The sequence below is a fragment of the Tursiops truncatus genome, chromosome 9 (assembly GCF_011762595.2).
Source record: "Tursiops truncatus isolate mTurTru1 chromosome 9, mTurTru1.mat.Y, whole genome shotgun sequence".
Taxonomy (NCBI): domain Eukaryota; kingdom Metazoa; phylum Chordata; class Mammalia; order Artiodactyla; family Delphinidae; genus Tursiops; species Tursiops truncatus.
Window position 1 is genome coordinate 85,931,446 of NC_047042.1, and position 17,705 is coordinate 85,949,150.

Here is a 17,705-nt window from a genome sequence, read left to right on the forward strand (position 1 = left end):
ACTTTGCTGAAAGTTGGAGTTGAGAATAATTGTATGCCTCCAGAGTTGCTGAAGGGATTAAATGAAATATTAAGCTATGTATGTAAAGTACGCACAGTATACATAGTAAGACCTTAGAAATGTTATTTATAATTGATTATGTTTACTGATACTGTAAGAAAGGATGTAGTGATTGTTATCATGTTATACCCTCAAAAACCCGTCTGAGGCGGACTTGTTTTGAGCTGATAAGAGTTGAAGTAGGGCTGGCTAAGTTAGGCATTTTTGATTCCTTTTCTTCTTGCCCTGAATGAAAGACCACTCCACATTTTATATGGTCAAGGAATTCCTGCAGGCAGAGATAGGATTTTCCTCGGAAAACAAGTCTAGTCTGCTCTTACACAGGCACAGATGGATGATCAAGACCCCAGAGCCCTAGGCCATATATTCGGGATTTGGCATGAACAGATTTCAGTTTCTGTGTCATCAGTCACCTCTTCAGCTTACATCAAGTATATGTTCGCTGGGTACCCACTGACTGTCCAATTATGAGCGATGTAATTTGTTGGTAAACTATCCAAGACCAGTTTATTGCAAAATCTAGTCTTAGGTGACTCTTGGGTATTGTAATCAGATACAAGCCAGTTCACTATAAGAGAGTGCTTATCAACAGATGTTGATTTTAGTATCAGAGTAGTTGATGTTTAGTTACTCTTTCTGTCATTGCTTAGATGGCAGGACCAGTGGACCAATGAGGTTGCTCCTGTTGGTGCCAGTAAAACTGTGTCATCAGCAAATAAACTAATGCCTCTTTTCTCAAAATTATGGGCAGGCAAGGGGTGACCGTGCATCCACTGATTCATGTACAAGAAAAAAGGGGCCAAAGTGCATATTCCTTTCATCTGGCTTGAAAGATTCTGAGATCTCACAGGGCTGATTTTTCCTACCCTGACTCTGGGAATGAATGGTATTGAGGTGAAAGCACTGGGAATATCAGAGCCGAAACTCTAGCGAACTTATTGGACCGAACCTGACAGTGGTTCAGTGACTGCAAAATGTTTCAATATTCCATATAGATTTCCCTACATGATAAAAAAAAAATGTATCCGTGATCAATAATGAAACAGCCACCGTTAAAGCCCATCTGTTCCTAGTGTAGAATACTGATCTGAAAGACTGATGCCAGTATTCTATACTAATAATTTGTCAGCAGAGAATTTGGCACATATTTTGACAGACGGACAAATGAATGTGACGATGCCATTGTTGATTACTTGTGTTGTTTCTATGTGGATCTGTGAAGGTGGCCTTAAACTTGAAGGACCTTACGTGCTAGGAGGAAGGGACAGATGATGAAGAAATAAACAGCATCTCATATCATGATCAGTGCAATAGGAGTTCCAGGAATACGGGGGCTGGGAGTGGGGTAGTCTGGTGTGCTATTTTATTTTATTTTATTTATTTATTTATTTTTTGCGGTACGCGGGCCTCTCACTGCTGTGGCCTCTCCCGTTGTGGAGCACAGGCTCCGGATGCACAGGCTCAGCGGCCATGGCTCACGGGCCCAGCTGCTCCGCGGCATGTGGGATCTTCCTGGACCGGGGCACGAACCCGCGTGCCCTTCATCGGCAGGTGGACTCTCAACCACTGCGCCACCAGGGAAGCCCATGGTGTGCTATTTTCTGGTCAGCCGTAGCTGCTTTCAGCTGCATTTGGGAACCCTGAATTCCCTCAAACACCTACATCTGATTTTCTTGGCAAAAAGATGAAGGAAAAGCTGAAGATAAAGTTAGTAAATGAGTAACCTCGGTTTTTGGATCCCAAATTAAGTAAGTAGCTTTAGTGTGGCAGCGTTATGTTTCTCCTAGAGAGTAAAAGTACAGGGCTCTGTAGTAACTATTTTTCTTGCCGCTCATTGCCCTTTTAATTTATGTTTGTTTTTGAAGGCTGGGGTTTTTAAAAGCCACACTGTTTGATAGGCACTGGCTTATTGTAATAGCTTTCCTTCTCCTTTAGTTTTATTTTGCTCTTTCTGTCTGCTCTTCATTTGCCTCTTATTTTAAAGCAAATAGAAATTGTTTTATTTCACTAAACCTCATAAGGTTCAGCAGTTTTCAGCTGGCTCACTTGGCTGTAGGGCAGTGGTTCCCAAACTCTGCACATTAGGGAATCCTTCAAGAATCCTAAAGCCCAGGTTGCACCCTAGACGGATGACGTTGAAATCTCTGGGGGTGGGACGCTAGCTTCAGTAATTGTTGGCATTCTCCAAGGGATTCCAATGTTCAGACAGATTTGGAACCAGTGATGTGTAGGGTATAGCCTATGCTATGCAATAGACCAAAACTAATTGTCCTTGACTTCATTTAACACTTACATTTGAAACCAAATATTTGTGTAAGACAGACATATCACATGGCAATATTGACCTTTATGTAGAAATGTTGTAGGTTGACTAGTTACTTTGTTGCTGTCCTCTAGTGCAGTTTTTGGATAGAGCTGATGAGTATTTGGCTCTTAGTCTGATTTTATAGCCTGATTATTTGGTCAATATGAGTTTCGTTGAATGGCTAAATTAGATGCTCTCCAGGTTTGAGCTGACTTGGAACTCTTTAGAGCTGTCATCTTGGTGCTCTGATTTCTGTATCTTTACTGTGTGTTCTTATCTGACTTACTGCTGGGATTGAATGGATTGAAATTGGGGCAATAAATTTATTTATTGACAAGTGGTGTCTAGGTACAGCATAGTATAGTAAAAACAAAATGGGTTGAAAAGCCAGACATTCTTAATTCTAGTCCTGACCCAACGACCCACTAGTTCTGTGAGGTTAGACAGATGCATCACTTTCTCTCTGTTTTCCAGTATCCTCTTCTGTAGAGTGGATATACAGATACTTACTCCGTGTACATTATAGAATGGTTGTGAGAATAAAAATGAAACTTTGTACAGGTAAAGTGCTTTGGGAAACAGAAGGCAGTATAGAAATTTGCAGTGGTGTAGGTAGCATGATAGTCATCACTGTCACACGGGGCCAGGTGAAAAGGTCTGGGGCTTCTGATGTTGAGCAGCATTTCTCTCCTGGCTCTACCATCACTAATGCTTACATGTTGTAATCAGGTTAACCATAGGCGCACGTGCTTACATTTACACACTTCAAGTCTGTAGGAGGAATGATCTCAGTCAAGAATAACACACAAGTCCTTTGCTCACATCGTCCTTCTTATGTCTGGTTTCAGCCTCACGTATGGATTTGCTCGAACAGGATTTTGACTGGTCAGTCTGTGGCCAGGTGGGGACCCTAATGTATGTGGAAGAATGGCAGCAGATGGCAACGCCTGTTGTTGCTGGGAGCCCTCTCTCCACCTGGTGGTGGTCTGAGAATGCCGATTAGTAGTTTTTGCTTGGCTTTGACAAGATAGGGGGAGCTTGCTAAGGAAGTCTATTTTCTTTGAGATCCATCCCAATACTAATTACTTGTGGTTGCCTAGCTCTTAAAATGAAAAAAAGCCATATTCCTCTCACATTCTTTTGTGGGATTTTAATAGTTTATGTTAGTAAAGAGCTGTAGAAGTGCTGAGAAGTGCTGAGCCCGCCCCCCCCCCCCCCCCCCGCCCCAACCACTGCTATAAAACCCTCAGCAAATCCTCCTGGGTTGGGACACATTGAAGGCAGGAGCCCATTGTGGCCCCCTTTGCCTGCCGAAGTCATAAAGCTATTCTTTTCTACTTCACCCCAAACTCTGTCTCTGATATTTGATTTGGCACCAGTGTACAGAGAGGCCTAGAGCTTTTGGTAACAATGGGAACTGAAGGCATCATAAAATTAGGAACAAAGAAGGATTTTTTCATGAGCTTTTCCATAAGCAATTACAGTTCTTATAAGGTATTAGGTATAGTCTAATTTCATCAGGAAAGTGATTGTGAACAGAGTTGTTAAGTCCATTTAGAACAAAATAATGCTCTTAAGTTGGCATTATGCATCAGAAACCCTAAATAACGTTGGACTTGGAATTCTACTTCTTGAATATTATGTTAAGGAAAGAATTAAGAATTTTAATTGTGAAGTGTTCAAAAATATGTATACAAGGATAATTATCACAGTAAGATTTATGGAAGTAAAAAATTAGCAGTTACCTAAGTATAGTGAGTTGGTTTAAGTCATTTATGGAATATTCATATTATGGACTAGCAAGAATATACTAAAAATCATGTCTAGTGATGGGCAGATGGTCCCAAAATATTTCCATATGAAAAAAGCATATTGAAAAGTAACAGTATTTTTGTAAAAACTCTGTGTGGAAAATGATTGGAAGGAGTCAGTTTAAAATGTATTTTATCTGATCAGTAAAAATATGGATCTTTTTCCTTGTGGTTTGTTTTTCAAGTTTTCTTGCACATCTGTTACTTTTCTAATTTTTTTTTTTTTTTGCGGTATGCGGGCTTCCCACTGCTGTGGCCTCTCCCGTTGCGGAGCACAGGCTCCGGACGCGCAGGCTCAGCGGCCATGGCTCCCGGGCCCAGCCGCTCCGCGGCATGCGGGATCCCCCCGGACCGGGGCACGAACCCGCGTCCCCTGCATCGGCAGGCGGACCCTCAACAACTGCGCCACCAGGGAAGCCCTACTTTTCTAATTTGAAAGAAAAAGGTTAAGAAAAACATTTCGGGGCCACAGTTTTTTTTTTTTAAATATGTAAAATTGGCATGGGGCCTCAGTCTTAACAACTTTTAAAGACCCCTGAAAATAGAAAATTCTTACCTTTCATTTCTCGGATACTGTCATTCTGTGAGGCTCGTGCTAATGGGATGGCTACTTTAGAAGACCTGGTTGCCCATACTTTACAAGAGAAAAAAAAAAAGACTTGCTTTAGTAAAATAGGGGAATTAGATGTGGTAGAATGCCCTGATGTTTAAGAAAACCAAAAAATAAGGGAGAACCGTCAGAAAAGCTTAAGAATAGTTTAGTAGACTGGTATGCTTTTAGAACAAGTCAGTGGTTCACGGCAGTCATAGGATGAGATCTTTGATGAAGTTGGAAGGCACATTTGATCTCTTTTGAGTTTTGTTTTCTAAGATAGATTTGAAGATCCTGTACAGGAGAAATTCACAAGTAAAAGGCCTTTTCTTTGACAGCACTTGATTTTACAGGCACCCCTCCCTTCCTTCACTTATCAGTAACTTCATCTCATTTGCTTTATCCTGTAAATTCCATTATCTCCCAGGCAGTCTATTGCATTAAGCCTTTAGTACCTACTATCGCCTCATTTACATTGACACGTGCTTGACCTGAGCCCTTGTCCTCTCTTTGTTAATGCACCAGCAAGCACTGATATCTCTCTGGAGCATTATCATTTGGCTGTTACCTCAACTACTAACAACCCTCCATTTGAGCTGATGAAGGTTTATTAAATAAAAACATGCAATAACCCTGGCAGTAATGAAGGGAGAATGGCGGTGGCTAGCATCCTGTTCGTAGTGGTGAGAGCCTGCTGAGTCCGCATAATAGGTATTGGGCTTCCTGAGGGAGAAGAAGGGGCACCTGAATGCGGCTCATCAATATTATGTTAGCAAACTGACTTATTCTAAGAATGGGCTTTTTTGATGGCCTGATTTGATCGTTGTTGATGGGCTACAAGCTGAGGAGTTAGGGGAAAAGAAAGTGTTCTTGCTCCAGGCACTCGGCCTTGCCCTGTGCAGCTTTCTTGGGAAGTCTGTCTCAAGTACCAAACTGTCAATAGCCCTGAGGCCTTCAGTCAGAGGCCAAGCTGAACCCTAGGGAGCCAAAAACCTCTAATCCAGTGAAGCTGGGATCAGGGATTCTGTTTTTCCTCTAGACCCCTAGGACTCCCTGAAACCTCCACAGTAGCCTGAGCCCTTTATTCTCCCTTGTAAGTCCCATACTCTCTTCCTCCCTCCACCAAGCACTTGTGCGTGCAGAGCAGTCTAAGCCGTCCTCTACTTAGGCCACATGTGGTGGCTCGTGTCATGCTATAAACAGAAGTGAGTGGATGAAATTTATCCTTAAGAAAGTTTTTAAGTGCTATTATCAAGTTTATATCTAACAGGTAGGAGTGTTGTGCACAAAATCCTTTGGGGTCCCATGCTTGTGTTTTATATCCCATATAATATGATACTATATTCTGCAAGTAAAATTGTTGCTAGTTTCTCTATGCAGTTAAATACTTAGGACTCTATACGGGCCACAACATTCTGCAAAGTACAGTGATTTCCTAGATGCATCAAAGCCTTCAGACTGGCTCCTTAAACTGTTAGATTGAAACAGCCGATATTTGATCATTTTTGACTCATGAAAACAGTAATTTTCGTATTTCAAACTAATACATGAAATCACGTTTTTTTTGTTTTTTTAAACTTGCGTTTGGTTTCTTTTACCAGTTTCTGTCTGATAAAGAATAAAATCTCTGCTTTGGGAAATACGGTATAGCTAAACGGGAATGTTTGGTAAGTGAATGATTTGGGATTCTTGTGAGAAACATCCTCCCTGCTTGTGTTGAGATGGGTATGAATCCTACTTGATTCAGAGCGAGGCTTCTTGGGCCCATCTGGGACCCCCTGAGCTTGAATGTGGAGAATTCTAGATAGAGTACTGTCTTGAGGACTAGGGCCTGAAGACACCAGAGTTTGCCTTCCCACAGTTCAGGGGCCCATGGCAGCAGGCTGGTGACCTGGGTGCTAAGTAAATCTCAGGTTCCAAGGCATGTTTCTTTTGTTGTTCATAGCCAAAGATTTTTGGTGTTCTTATTTCGTTGAGGGTGTTCAGACTTGTGTCTTTTTATATACTTATGGGAAGGGATGGTATCGATTCTCTAGAATAGCCTAATTTCATATCTTTCTATTATACCTGTAAGTTGGGCCAAGGCAACATTTTCAGGATGGTTATGTTGTCTCACTAGAAAAATGCTTCCTTAAGGGAGATGTACTGACCTATTGAAAAGTGATAGAACATTTTGGAACCATGTAATTATCAGAGTCCTGAAGGAAATATTTGTTTTGGACTCAACAGTGGCAACACATTTGCTTTTTGTAGGGAACACTGTTGCCAAAATATTAGCCAGCAGATGGTTTAGTTATCAGGTTGGGTTTTTTTGCTTAAATTTGAAAGATTTTTTTGTTTGTTTTTTGGCTTGAACCTTAGTTCTATTTAGAAACAGTTACAGTTGTCATTCACCTTTGTGTATCTCACCTCCCCCAACCAAAAAAATAAAATAAAGATCAGTGGTTTCTTTTCTAGCGTTTTTTTCAATGAAGCAGCTGTTGAGAATGACTGACTTTGATGTTACTTAAAGACATTTCCATTGGTTCGTGTTAAAGCACAAAACTAGATCTTTTTACCTAATCAGCTTGAGTAAGACTGGTAGAAGACAAACACTTAACTATGAAATCATTATTCCTAGTTTAAACTAAAATGAAAATGAGAAATAGACATTTGGGAAAGAAAATTTAAGGGCACTTGTAGTTTCTAATTACAAAGATTTCCTTTGTTGTAGGTTGATCTCTCAACTCAAGGCAAATTTCTTTTTTGAAAGCACCAGACGATTCTTGATTATGTACATTTTAACTGTACCTCTGACCTATTTTATTGAGTTAAGGAAATATTTCTCAGAACTTGTTTCCTAAATGGATAGGTTTTTAATAGTGAAGCATACTGTCCTGTTCGATATCACGTGTTAAAACATTTTGTAGATGTTTGCTTATCTTCGTAATCCTAAAAGAAATATTTGTTTTCAACTCAAACAGATTTCTGTTGTCTGTATGAGCAGTTTCTAACTCTGGTGAGTTAGAACATTAACGTTCTGTCAGATAATAGTAGGTGTTCTGTGAAAAAATCCTTGTTGGTAGTATCTATCTCCCCTCCCTCCCCCTCTCCCCACGTGGATTTAGTTTTGAAAATATGTGTAAGAAAACTTCCAAATACATCTGGTTGGCTCATTATGTAGTACTCTGCCTTTAAGAAATGGTGTGGGGACTCCACTCTTGGAGGGCACGCACAAAGTAGTGTGTGCATCGGGACCCAGGGGAAGGAGCAGTGACCCCATAGGAGACTGAACCAGACCTAACTGCTAGTGTTGGAGGGTCTCCTTCAGAGGCAGGGGGTGGTTGTGGCTCACTGTGGGGACAAGGACACTGGCAGCAGAAGTTCTGGGAAGTACACCTCGGTGTGAGCCCTGACAGAGTCCGCCATTAGCCCCACCAAAGAGCCTGTAGCCTCCAGTGCTGGATTGCCTCAGACCAAACAACCAACAGGGCGGGAACTCAGCCCTCCCCATCAGCAGACAAGCAGATTAAAGTTTTACTGAGCTTTGCCCACCAGAGCAACACCCAGCTCTACCCACCACCAGTCCCTCCCATCAGGAAGCTTGCACAAGCTTCTTAGATAGCCTCATCCACCAGAGGGCAGACAGCAGAAGGAAGAACTACAGGCCTGCAGCCTATGGAAGGAAAACCACATTCACAGAAGGATAGACAAAATGAAAAGGCAGAGGGTTATGTACCAGATGAAGGAACAAGATAAAAACCCCAGAAAAACAACTAAATGAAGTGGAGATAGGCAGCCTTCCAGAAAAAGAATTCAGCATAATGATAGTGAAGATGATCCAGGATCTCGGATAAAGAATGGAGGCAAAGATTGAGAAGATGCAAGAAATGTTTAACAAAGATCTAGAATTAAAGAACAAACACCTAGAAGAATTAAAGAACAAACAGAGATGAACAATACAATAACTAAAATGAAAATACACTAGAAGGAATCAATAGCAGAATAACTGAGGCAGAAGAATGGGTAAGTGACCTGGAAGACAGAATGGTGGAATTCACTGCCACAGAACAGAATAAAGAATGAAAAGAAATAAAGACGGCCTAAGAGGCCTCTGGGACAACATTGAACACAACAATTTTTGCATTATAGGGGTCCCAGAAGGAGAAGAGAGAGAGAAAGGACCTGAGAAAATATTTGAAGAGGTTATAGTCGAAAACTTCCCTAACACGGGAAAGGAAATAGCCACCCAAGTACAGGAAGCACAGTGAGTCCAATACAGGATAAACCCAAGGAGAAACATGCCAAAACACATAGTAATCAAATTGACAAAAATTAAAGACAAAAATTATTGAAAGCAACAAGGGAAAAATGACAAATAACATACAAGGGAACTCCCATAAGGTTAACAGCTGATTTCTCAGCAGAAACTCTACAAGCCAGAAGGGAGTGGCACAATATACTTAAAGTGATGAAAGGGAAGAACCTACAACCAAGATTACCCGGCAAGGATCTCATTCAGATTCGATGGAGAAGTCAAGAACTTTAAGGAAGGCCTCCCTGGTGGCGCAGTGGCTGAGAGTCCGCCTGCTGATGCAGGGGACACGGGTTTGTACCCCGGTCCGAGAGGATCCCACGTGCCGTGGAGCGGCTAGGCCCGTGGGCCATGGCCGCTGAGCCTGCGTGTCCGGAGCCTGTGCTTTGCAATGGGAGAGGCCACAAAAGTGAGAGGCCCACGTACTGCAAAAGGAAAAAAAAAAAAAAAAAAGGCTTTAAGGACAAGCAAAAGGTAAGAGAATTCAGCACCACCAAACCAGCTCTACAACAAATGCTAAAGGAAATTCTCTAAGTGGGAAATACAAGAGAAGAAAAGGACCTACAAAAACAAACCCATAACAATTGAGAAAATGGTAGTAGGAACATACATATTGATAATTACCTTGAACATGAATGGATTAAATGCTCCAACCAAAAGACACAGTCTTGCTGAATGGATACAAAAAAGACCCATGTATATATGCTGTCTACAAGAGACCCACTTCAGACCTAGGGATATGTACAGACTGAAAGTGAGGGGATGGAAAAACATATTCCATGCAAATGGGAATCAAAAGAAAGCTGAAGTAGCAATACTTGTATGAGATAAAATAGAGAATGTTACAAGAGACGAGGAAGGACACTACATAATGAGCAAGGGATCAATCCAAGAAGAAGATATAACAAGTGTAAATATATATGCACCCAACATAGGAGCTCCTCAATACATAAGCCAACTGCTAACAGCTATAAAAGAGAAAATTGACAGTAACACAATACTAGTGGGGGACTTTAACACCTCACTTACACCAATGGACAGATCATCCAGACAGAAGATTAATAAGGACACACAAGCTTTAAATGACACAATAGACCAGATAGATTTAATTGATATTTATAGGACATTCCATCCCAAAACAGCAGATTACACTTTCTTCTCAAGTGTGCATGAAACGTTTTCCAGGATAGATCATATCTTGGGTCACAAATTAAGCCTTGGTAAATTTAAGAAAATTGAAATCATATCAAGCATCTTTTTGGACCACAGTGCTATGAGATTAGAAATCAGTTACAGGGAAAACAAAACGTAAAACACACAAACACATGGAGCCTAAATAATACATTACGAAATAACCAAGAGATGACTGAAGAAATCAAAGAGGAAATCAAAAAATAACTAGAGACAAAGGACCATGAAAACACGATGATCCAAAACCTATGGGATGCAGCTAAAGCAGTTATAAGAGGGAAGTTTATAGCAATATAAGCCTACCTCAAGAAACAAGAAAAATCTCAAAAAAAACTAACCTTACACCTAAAGGAGCTAGAGAAAGAACAAACAAAACCCAAGGTTAGTAGAAGGAAATAAATCCTAAAGGTAAGAGCAGAAATAAATGAAATAGAAACAAAGAAAACAATAGCAAAGATCAATAAAACTAAAAGCTGGTTCTTTGAGAATATAAACAAAATTGATAAACCATTAGCCAGACTCACCAAGAAAAAGAGGGTTAGGACTCAAATCAATAAAATCAGAAATGAAAAAGGAGAAGTTACAACAGACACCAGAGAAATACAAAGCATCCTAAGAGACTACTACAGGCAACTCTATGCCAATAAAATGGACAACCTGGAAGAAATGGACAAATTCTTAGAAAGGTAGAACCATCCAAGACTGAACCAGGAAGAAATAGAAAATTTGAGCAGACCAATCACAAGTAATGAAATTGAAACTGTGATTAAAAATCTTCCAACAAACGAAAGTCCAGGACCAGATGGCTTCACAGGTGAATTCTTTCAAACATTTACAGAAGAGCTAACACCCATTCTTCTCAAACTCTTCAAAAATTGCAGAGGAAGGAACACTCCCAAACTCATTCTATAAGGCCACCATCACCCTGATACCAAAACCAGACAAAGATACTACAAAGAAAGAAAATTACAGACCAATATCAGTGATGAATATAGATGTAAAAATTCTCAACAAAATACGGGCAAACAGAATCCAACAGCACATTAAAAGGATCATACACCATTATCAAGGGGGATTTATCCCAGCGATGCACGAATTCTTCAACATATGCAAATCAATCAATGTGATACACCATATTAACAAATGGAAGAATAAAAACCATATGATCATCTTGATAGATGCAGAAAAAGCTTTTGACAAAATTCAATACCCATATATGATAAAAACTCTCCAGAAAGTGGGCATAGAGGGAACCTACTTCAACATAGTAAAGGCCATATACGACAAACCCACAGCAAATATCATTCTCAATGGTGAAAAACTGAAAGCATTTCTTCCAAGATCAGGAACAAAACAAGGATGTCCACTCTCACCACTCTTATTCAACATAGTTTTGGAAGTCCTGGCCACAGCAGTCAGAAGAAAAAGAAACAAAAGGAAAAGAAATAGGAAAAGAAGAAGTAAAACTGTCACTGTTTGCAGATGACATGATACTATACATAGAGAATCCTGAAGATGCCACCAGAAAAGTATTAAAGGTAATCAATGAATTTGGTAAAGTTGCAGGATACAAAATTAATGCACAGAAATCTCTTGCATTCCTATACACTAACAATGAAAGATAAGAAGAGAAATTAAGGAAAAAATCCCATTCATTATTGCAACAAAAAGAATAAAATATCTAGGAATAAACCTACGTAAGGAGGTAAAAGACCTGTACTCAGAAAACTGTAAGACACTGATGAAGGAAATCAAAGATGACACAAACAGATGGAGAGATGTAGCATGTTCTTGGATTGGAAGAATCAATATTGTGAAATGACTGTACCACTCAAAGCAATCTACAGATTCAGTGCAATCCCTATCAAATTACCAGTGGCATTTTTCACAGAACTAGAACAAAAAATTATAAAATTTCTGTGGAGACACAAACGACCCCGAATAGCCAAAGAAGTCTTGAGGGGGGAAAAAACAGAGCTGGAGGAATCAGGCTCCCTGACTTCAGACTATACTGCAAAGCTACAGTAATCAAGACAGTATGGTACTGGCACAAAAACAGAAATATAGATCAATGGAACAGGATAGAAAGCCCAGAGATAAACCCATGCACTTATGGTCAGCTAGTCTATGACAAAGGAGGCAAGGATATACAATGGTGAAAGCACAGTCTCTTCAATAAGTGGTGCTGGGAAAACTTGACAGCTACATGTAAAAGAATGAAATTAGAACACTTCCTAACACCATACAGAAAAGTAAACTCAAAATTGATCAGAGACCTAAATGTAAGACTGGACACTATAAAACTCTTAGAGGAAAACAGGAAGAACACTCTTTGGCATAAGTCACAGCAAGATCTTGTTTGGTCCACCTCCTAGAGTAATGGGAATAAAACCAAAAATAAACAAATGGGACCTAATGAAACTTAAAAGCTTTTGCAAAACAAAGGAAACTACAAACAAGACGAAAAGCAGACCCTCAAAATGGGAGAAAATATTTGCAAATGAATCAACAGAGAAAGGATTAATCTCCAAAATATATAAACAGCTCATACAGCTCAATATTAAAAAAAAATCCCAATCAAAAAATGGGCAGAAGACCTAAATAGATGTTTCTCCAAGGAAGACAGATAGTTGGCCAAGAAGCACATGAAAAGCTGCTCAACATGACTCATTATTAGAGAAATGCAAATCAAAACAACAATGAGGTGTCACCTCACACCAGTTAGAATGGGCATCATCAGAAAATGTACAAACAACAAATGCTGGAGAGGGTATGGAGAAAAGGGAGCCGTATTGCACTGTTGATGGGAATGTAAATTGATACAGCCACTATGGAGAAAATAGTATGGAGGTTCCTTAAAAAACTCAAAATAGAATTACCATATGACCTAGCAATCCCACTCCTGGGCATATACCCAGAGAAAACCATAATTCAAAAAGACACATGCCTCCAGTGTTCAGTGCAGTGCTAACACAATGGAATATTACTCAGCCATAAAAAGGAACAAAATTGGGTTATTTGTAGAGACGTGGTTGGATTTAGAGGCTGTCATACAGGGTGAAGTAAGTCAGAACGAGAAAAACAAATATCATATTTTAACGTATATATGTGGAACCTAGAAAAATGGTACAGATGAACCGGTTTGCAGGGCAGAAATAGAGACACAGATGTAGAGAACAAACGTATGGACACCAAGTGGGGGAAGGTGGCAGGGGGTGTGGTGGTGGTGGGATGAATTGGGAGTTTGGGAGTGACATGTATACACTAATATGTATAAAATAGATAACTAGTTAGTATCTGCTGTATAAAAAAGTAAAATTCAAATATTCAAAAAAAAAGAAATGGTGTGGCATACCTGAGAATTCTAGAAGGTCACAGTAGAGATCATTTGACACATGAATTCATCATATTTCGATCTGTGAGTAGATGTATAGACAGCATTTTCCAGTGAACAGTTCCACTGTATGTTGTCTAATCTTTCATCTGCCTCATCTGCCGTGTCTTGTCCTGTAATTTTAATATTTATTTGTGATAGTATTCATTGTTGTATGTCACATTTCTGAAACCGATTTTGATTATTTCTCAAAGAATTAATCTGTTGCTGTCCACTTTAATCCAGCTGCATCTCTTGAATTCCTGTTGATGTTTCATCGGTGTGTTATTTAAAAAGTGCTCTGCAGTCATTAAATTTAGAAAACAGTGAAATAATTTACAAAATGACCACTTCCCATACATTAAAGAAAAAAATGGTGGTATTTTTATCAGTAATTACGCACATTTCTAACTGTGGATATTTAAGGATTTGTTCTCTATTAAAGGCTAAATGTTAGGAAATGCCTAGAAACCAGACCCCCCCAGTACAACAGAATTAATCATCAGTCATGGTGGGATTGACTGCTGCCCCACCGAGTTTTCCTTATGTGTAAGCTTTATGGTACAAGCTACTTAAAACCACAGAAGATAAAGTTCAGGTTTTTAAACTGATGTTCTAGGGATGAAATATATGCATTGACAACTATTTTCTGCAAATTGTTTTGAGTACCACTAAGCAAGGTTAGAGTCAGGGAAGACAGTGGCCTTGCTTAGCTTTCATAATTACAGCTTTATAAATAGACTTTTAATTTGTGAAGGCCAGAAAATAAGGCACTGTATCTTCCTACAGAAATAGAGGCTATTTTCCTATTTGTGGTAAGGTTTTTAAATCTTTGAAGTTCTGAGACTACTCTTGATTGTATATATGGTAACTGTACTTGTATTTTCGGTCAAGAAAACATATTCAGAAAGTTTGTTTTCTACGTGATTAATAATAGTTCCATGATGGAAACAGCACTTTACTGAAAATGCTGCCTTAAAACATGTTGGAAACACCCTCCGAGGTTTCTTTATCCACATGGTAAATAGGTTCTGTTAAAAATAATGTGAGGAGCCCTCAGTATGTGCCAGGCACTGTGTTGCTAAGAGCTTTACCTACATTTAAGAAAAATTAAGTGGCTTTGAAAGTTGACATCGTCATATAGTTTTGTAATTGGAACATGAGCTGTTTGGGTTAAAAATCTTCATGCAAATTCTTACAAACAAATTGAGTGTGGACGTGCAGTGGGTGGTTTTTAAGCTTAAATATCTCAGCTGGATTTAATTACCTTGAGGGATAAGGCTACATGATGGGCCAGCGGTTTACCAAATTATTTTTCATTTTCTGAATCTTGATGTCACTAAAGGTTAATGCATCCTCTTTTCTCTGCTAGAGACCTGAGTTAAAATCCATTTTAGAGCACACGTGTAAATGAATTTGTTGTTGTTTTTCCTCCTTGGGGACACTTTGGTCATTTCGTGAGGCAGCCTTTCCATTTGGAATTGCCCGCAGCTTGCACCAGGCAGGGGGGCTCTCATAGCAGGGGCGGTCGCGATTCAGCGTGAAAATGAACTGGCAGGCTTCAGAGGGCAGAGCTGGCCCAGGGCTTGTCACTCTTTCATTCGTCGATTCTGTCTTGGTTAACTTAAGGAAACTTATTTGTTGCTGACATTTCATTATAGCACTTCACAAAACAAGTGACGTGTTTGTGGCTAAGCCATTGCATTTTCCTCCCCACCTCAGGCCGCTTTGTATTTGGCAGCTACAAAGCTTTCTGTGTTCACTGTCCACACTCTCCTAAGTGACTGCATATACTGGGATAGATCTGTGATCAACATTTTTGATCACTGATCTTTCATGAGTTCTATTATCTGTTGATTGTTTTTGTATAAATGCTTGATTTTTAAAGTAGTGTTATTAGTTATTGCCTTTACCTGTACAAATGAGGAATATTTAGATGTATAACCAACGCAGGGAGTAGTCATTGCACGTTCATTCTTTCAGGGAGCTTGGTAGGGCTCTTTTCCCTGAGTTCAGCTTGTAGTCAACTCTTTTCCATTACTATTGTTATTATTACTACTACTGCTGCTACTATCATTATTATTATTAGTCTTTGTGTTTCTCTCTTCTTTTTTTCTCCTAAGGAATAGTACCTCTTCACTTTTTTTTTTCTTTAAGAAAAATATGTAAGGTCTTTATACATAGAAAGACATAAATAAAATTTTATGTACATGGATAAATGGGATTATATAATACATGCTGTCTTTTTTCCCCCTTTGCAATTCTCACTTTGGTTTCAAAGTGAATTATTCCAAATTCCCTGAATCCCTCGTCTTGTCCATTTGTTGTAGGTATTCCTACACCATTTTTATTCATTCAATCCTTTGTGTCTTAAAATCTCCCAAATTGCACTTTATGCCAAGAGACTCTCCCTTCTCATAGTTTATCTTCTGTTCACCGTTCAAATCCCGTTTCTTCTATCAGACTGAGTCAGTCCAAGGAGAGGTGATGACTGCTGTTGTCTGCTTGTAACATTCATGTAAAAATGCATTTTCTTCTGTGTGTATGTGAATATGAGAAAGAGCTAGAGATGACTGTAAATACACTTGTAGACTTAGGCTTACCAAGCTCTGATTCATGATGGCCATGAAAATTCTTAAAAAAATTATAAAGTGTGCTTTTATTGAGTCTTAGTCATAAGAGACTAAGTTTGACTAAAAGTTGATCTAAATCATCAGTATGTGGACATCTTGTGAGGATATAAACATTATAATTATTTCAGTAGGAGGTCATTTTACTTGTGTCCATGGATAGGCAATGTGTGTGGGAATAAATAGTATGTACAGCTTTGCTGAGGTGCTTTAGATGCCTTCATGTTTACCATGATTGTTTTCTTCAGCATTATCTGTCTCCAACGTTAAACCCTTCAAGAGCAGAACTAGGCCTATCCACATTACACTGAAACTCTGAAGTATGCTGATAAAGTTCTCAAACTCTTTTGACAGTATCTTTTATTTTTATTTTTTAAAATTTTATTTATTTTTGGCTGCGTTGGGTCTTCGCTGCTGTGTGTGGGCTTTCTCTAGTTGCAGCGAGCTGGAGCTACTCTTCGTTACGGTGCGTGGGCTTCTCATTGTGGTGGCTTCTCTTGTTGCAGAGCATGGGCTCTAGGGCACATGGGGTTCAGTAGCTGTGGTGCATGAGCTCAGTAGTTGTGGCTTGCGGGCTCTAGAGCCCAGGCTTGGTAGTTGTGGCGCATGGGCTTAGTTGCTCCGCGGCATGTGGGATCTTCCAGGACCAGGGATCAAACCCATGTCCCCTGCATTGGCAGGCGGATTCTTAACCACTGGACCACTGGGGAAGTCCCGACAGTATCTTTTAAAAGATAGCCTTTCTTATTTATAATATTACTAGATTATTTCATTGTCTTAATCTTTTTTTTTTTTTTTTTTTTTTGCCATTTTCAGGTGTCTGCAGTCGAGTCTTTGGAGGGTCCCCTGCTCCAGGTGGAAGGACTGAGTGACCTTAGGCTGGAACTTCACAGCAAGAAGATGAACCTCCACTTAGTTCTCATAGACGAGCTGCATCGGCACCTGTACATCAAATCCACTAGCCGAGTTGTGCAGCAGAACAAGGAAAAAGGCAGGATGAGGTTGGTTAAAGAGGCTCTTTGCCACAGTGTCTTATGGCCATGTAGAATTTTAAGGAATATTGTTTGTTTCCCAGAATATTGTTATAGTTTATTTTACTTCTCTTTTTAACATACTGTCTCTGAAAATGTAAGATAGTTTTATGATACCAAATACTCCACGTTCTGGAGGCTGACATTCAAAGTTTGTTCATTCCCTCACTGCACATTTCTTGTGGTCCTCTTATGTAAAGATACATAAGAAACATTTACTGTGGGTCTGTAAGTGGATCAGAGAGACCTCTGGCATATCTCAGAAGGAAGAGAAAATAAATCCTTAAATTGGATAGTGAAGTCTGCCTAATTGAGAAATATAGGTGTATGAATATGAAGTTAGAAGACTCTTTGTTACTTAGGGCTGTGTTCAGCTTTGGACAGGCCTCTTTCTGGAGTAGTTTAGGGAAGGTTTAGA

General features: G+C 39.6%; 1 protein-coding gene across 1 annotated transcript in view; it reads left to right on the plus strand.

Moving 5' to 3' along the window:
- The window catches only part of EXOC4 (exocyst complex component 4), an 817,730-nt gene that overhangs the window by 38,982 nt on the left and 761,043 nt on the right, over positions 1-17,705 (plus strand). Inside the window, exon 4 of the mRNA XM_019921782.3 lies at positions 17,073-17,257. Within this exon, the coding sequence (XP_019777341.1) occupies positions 17,073-17,257 (185 nt within the window). The remainder of the gene's footprint in view (positions 1-17,072; positions 17,258-17,705) is intronic.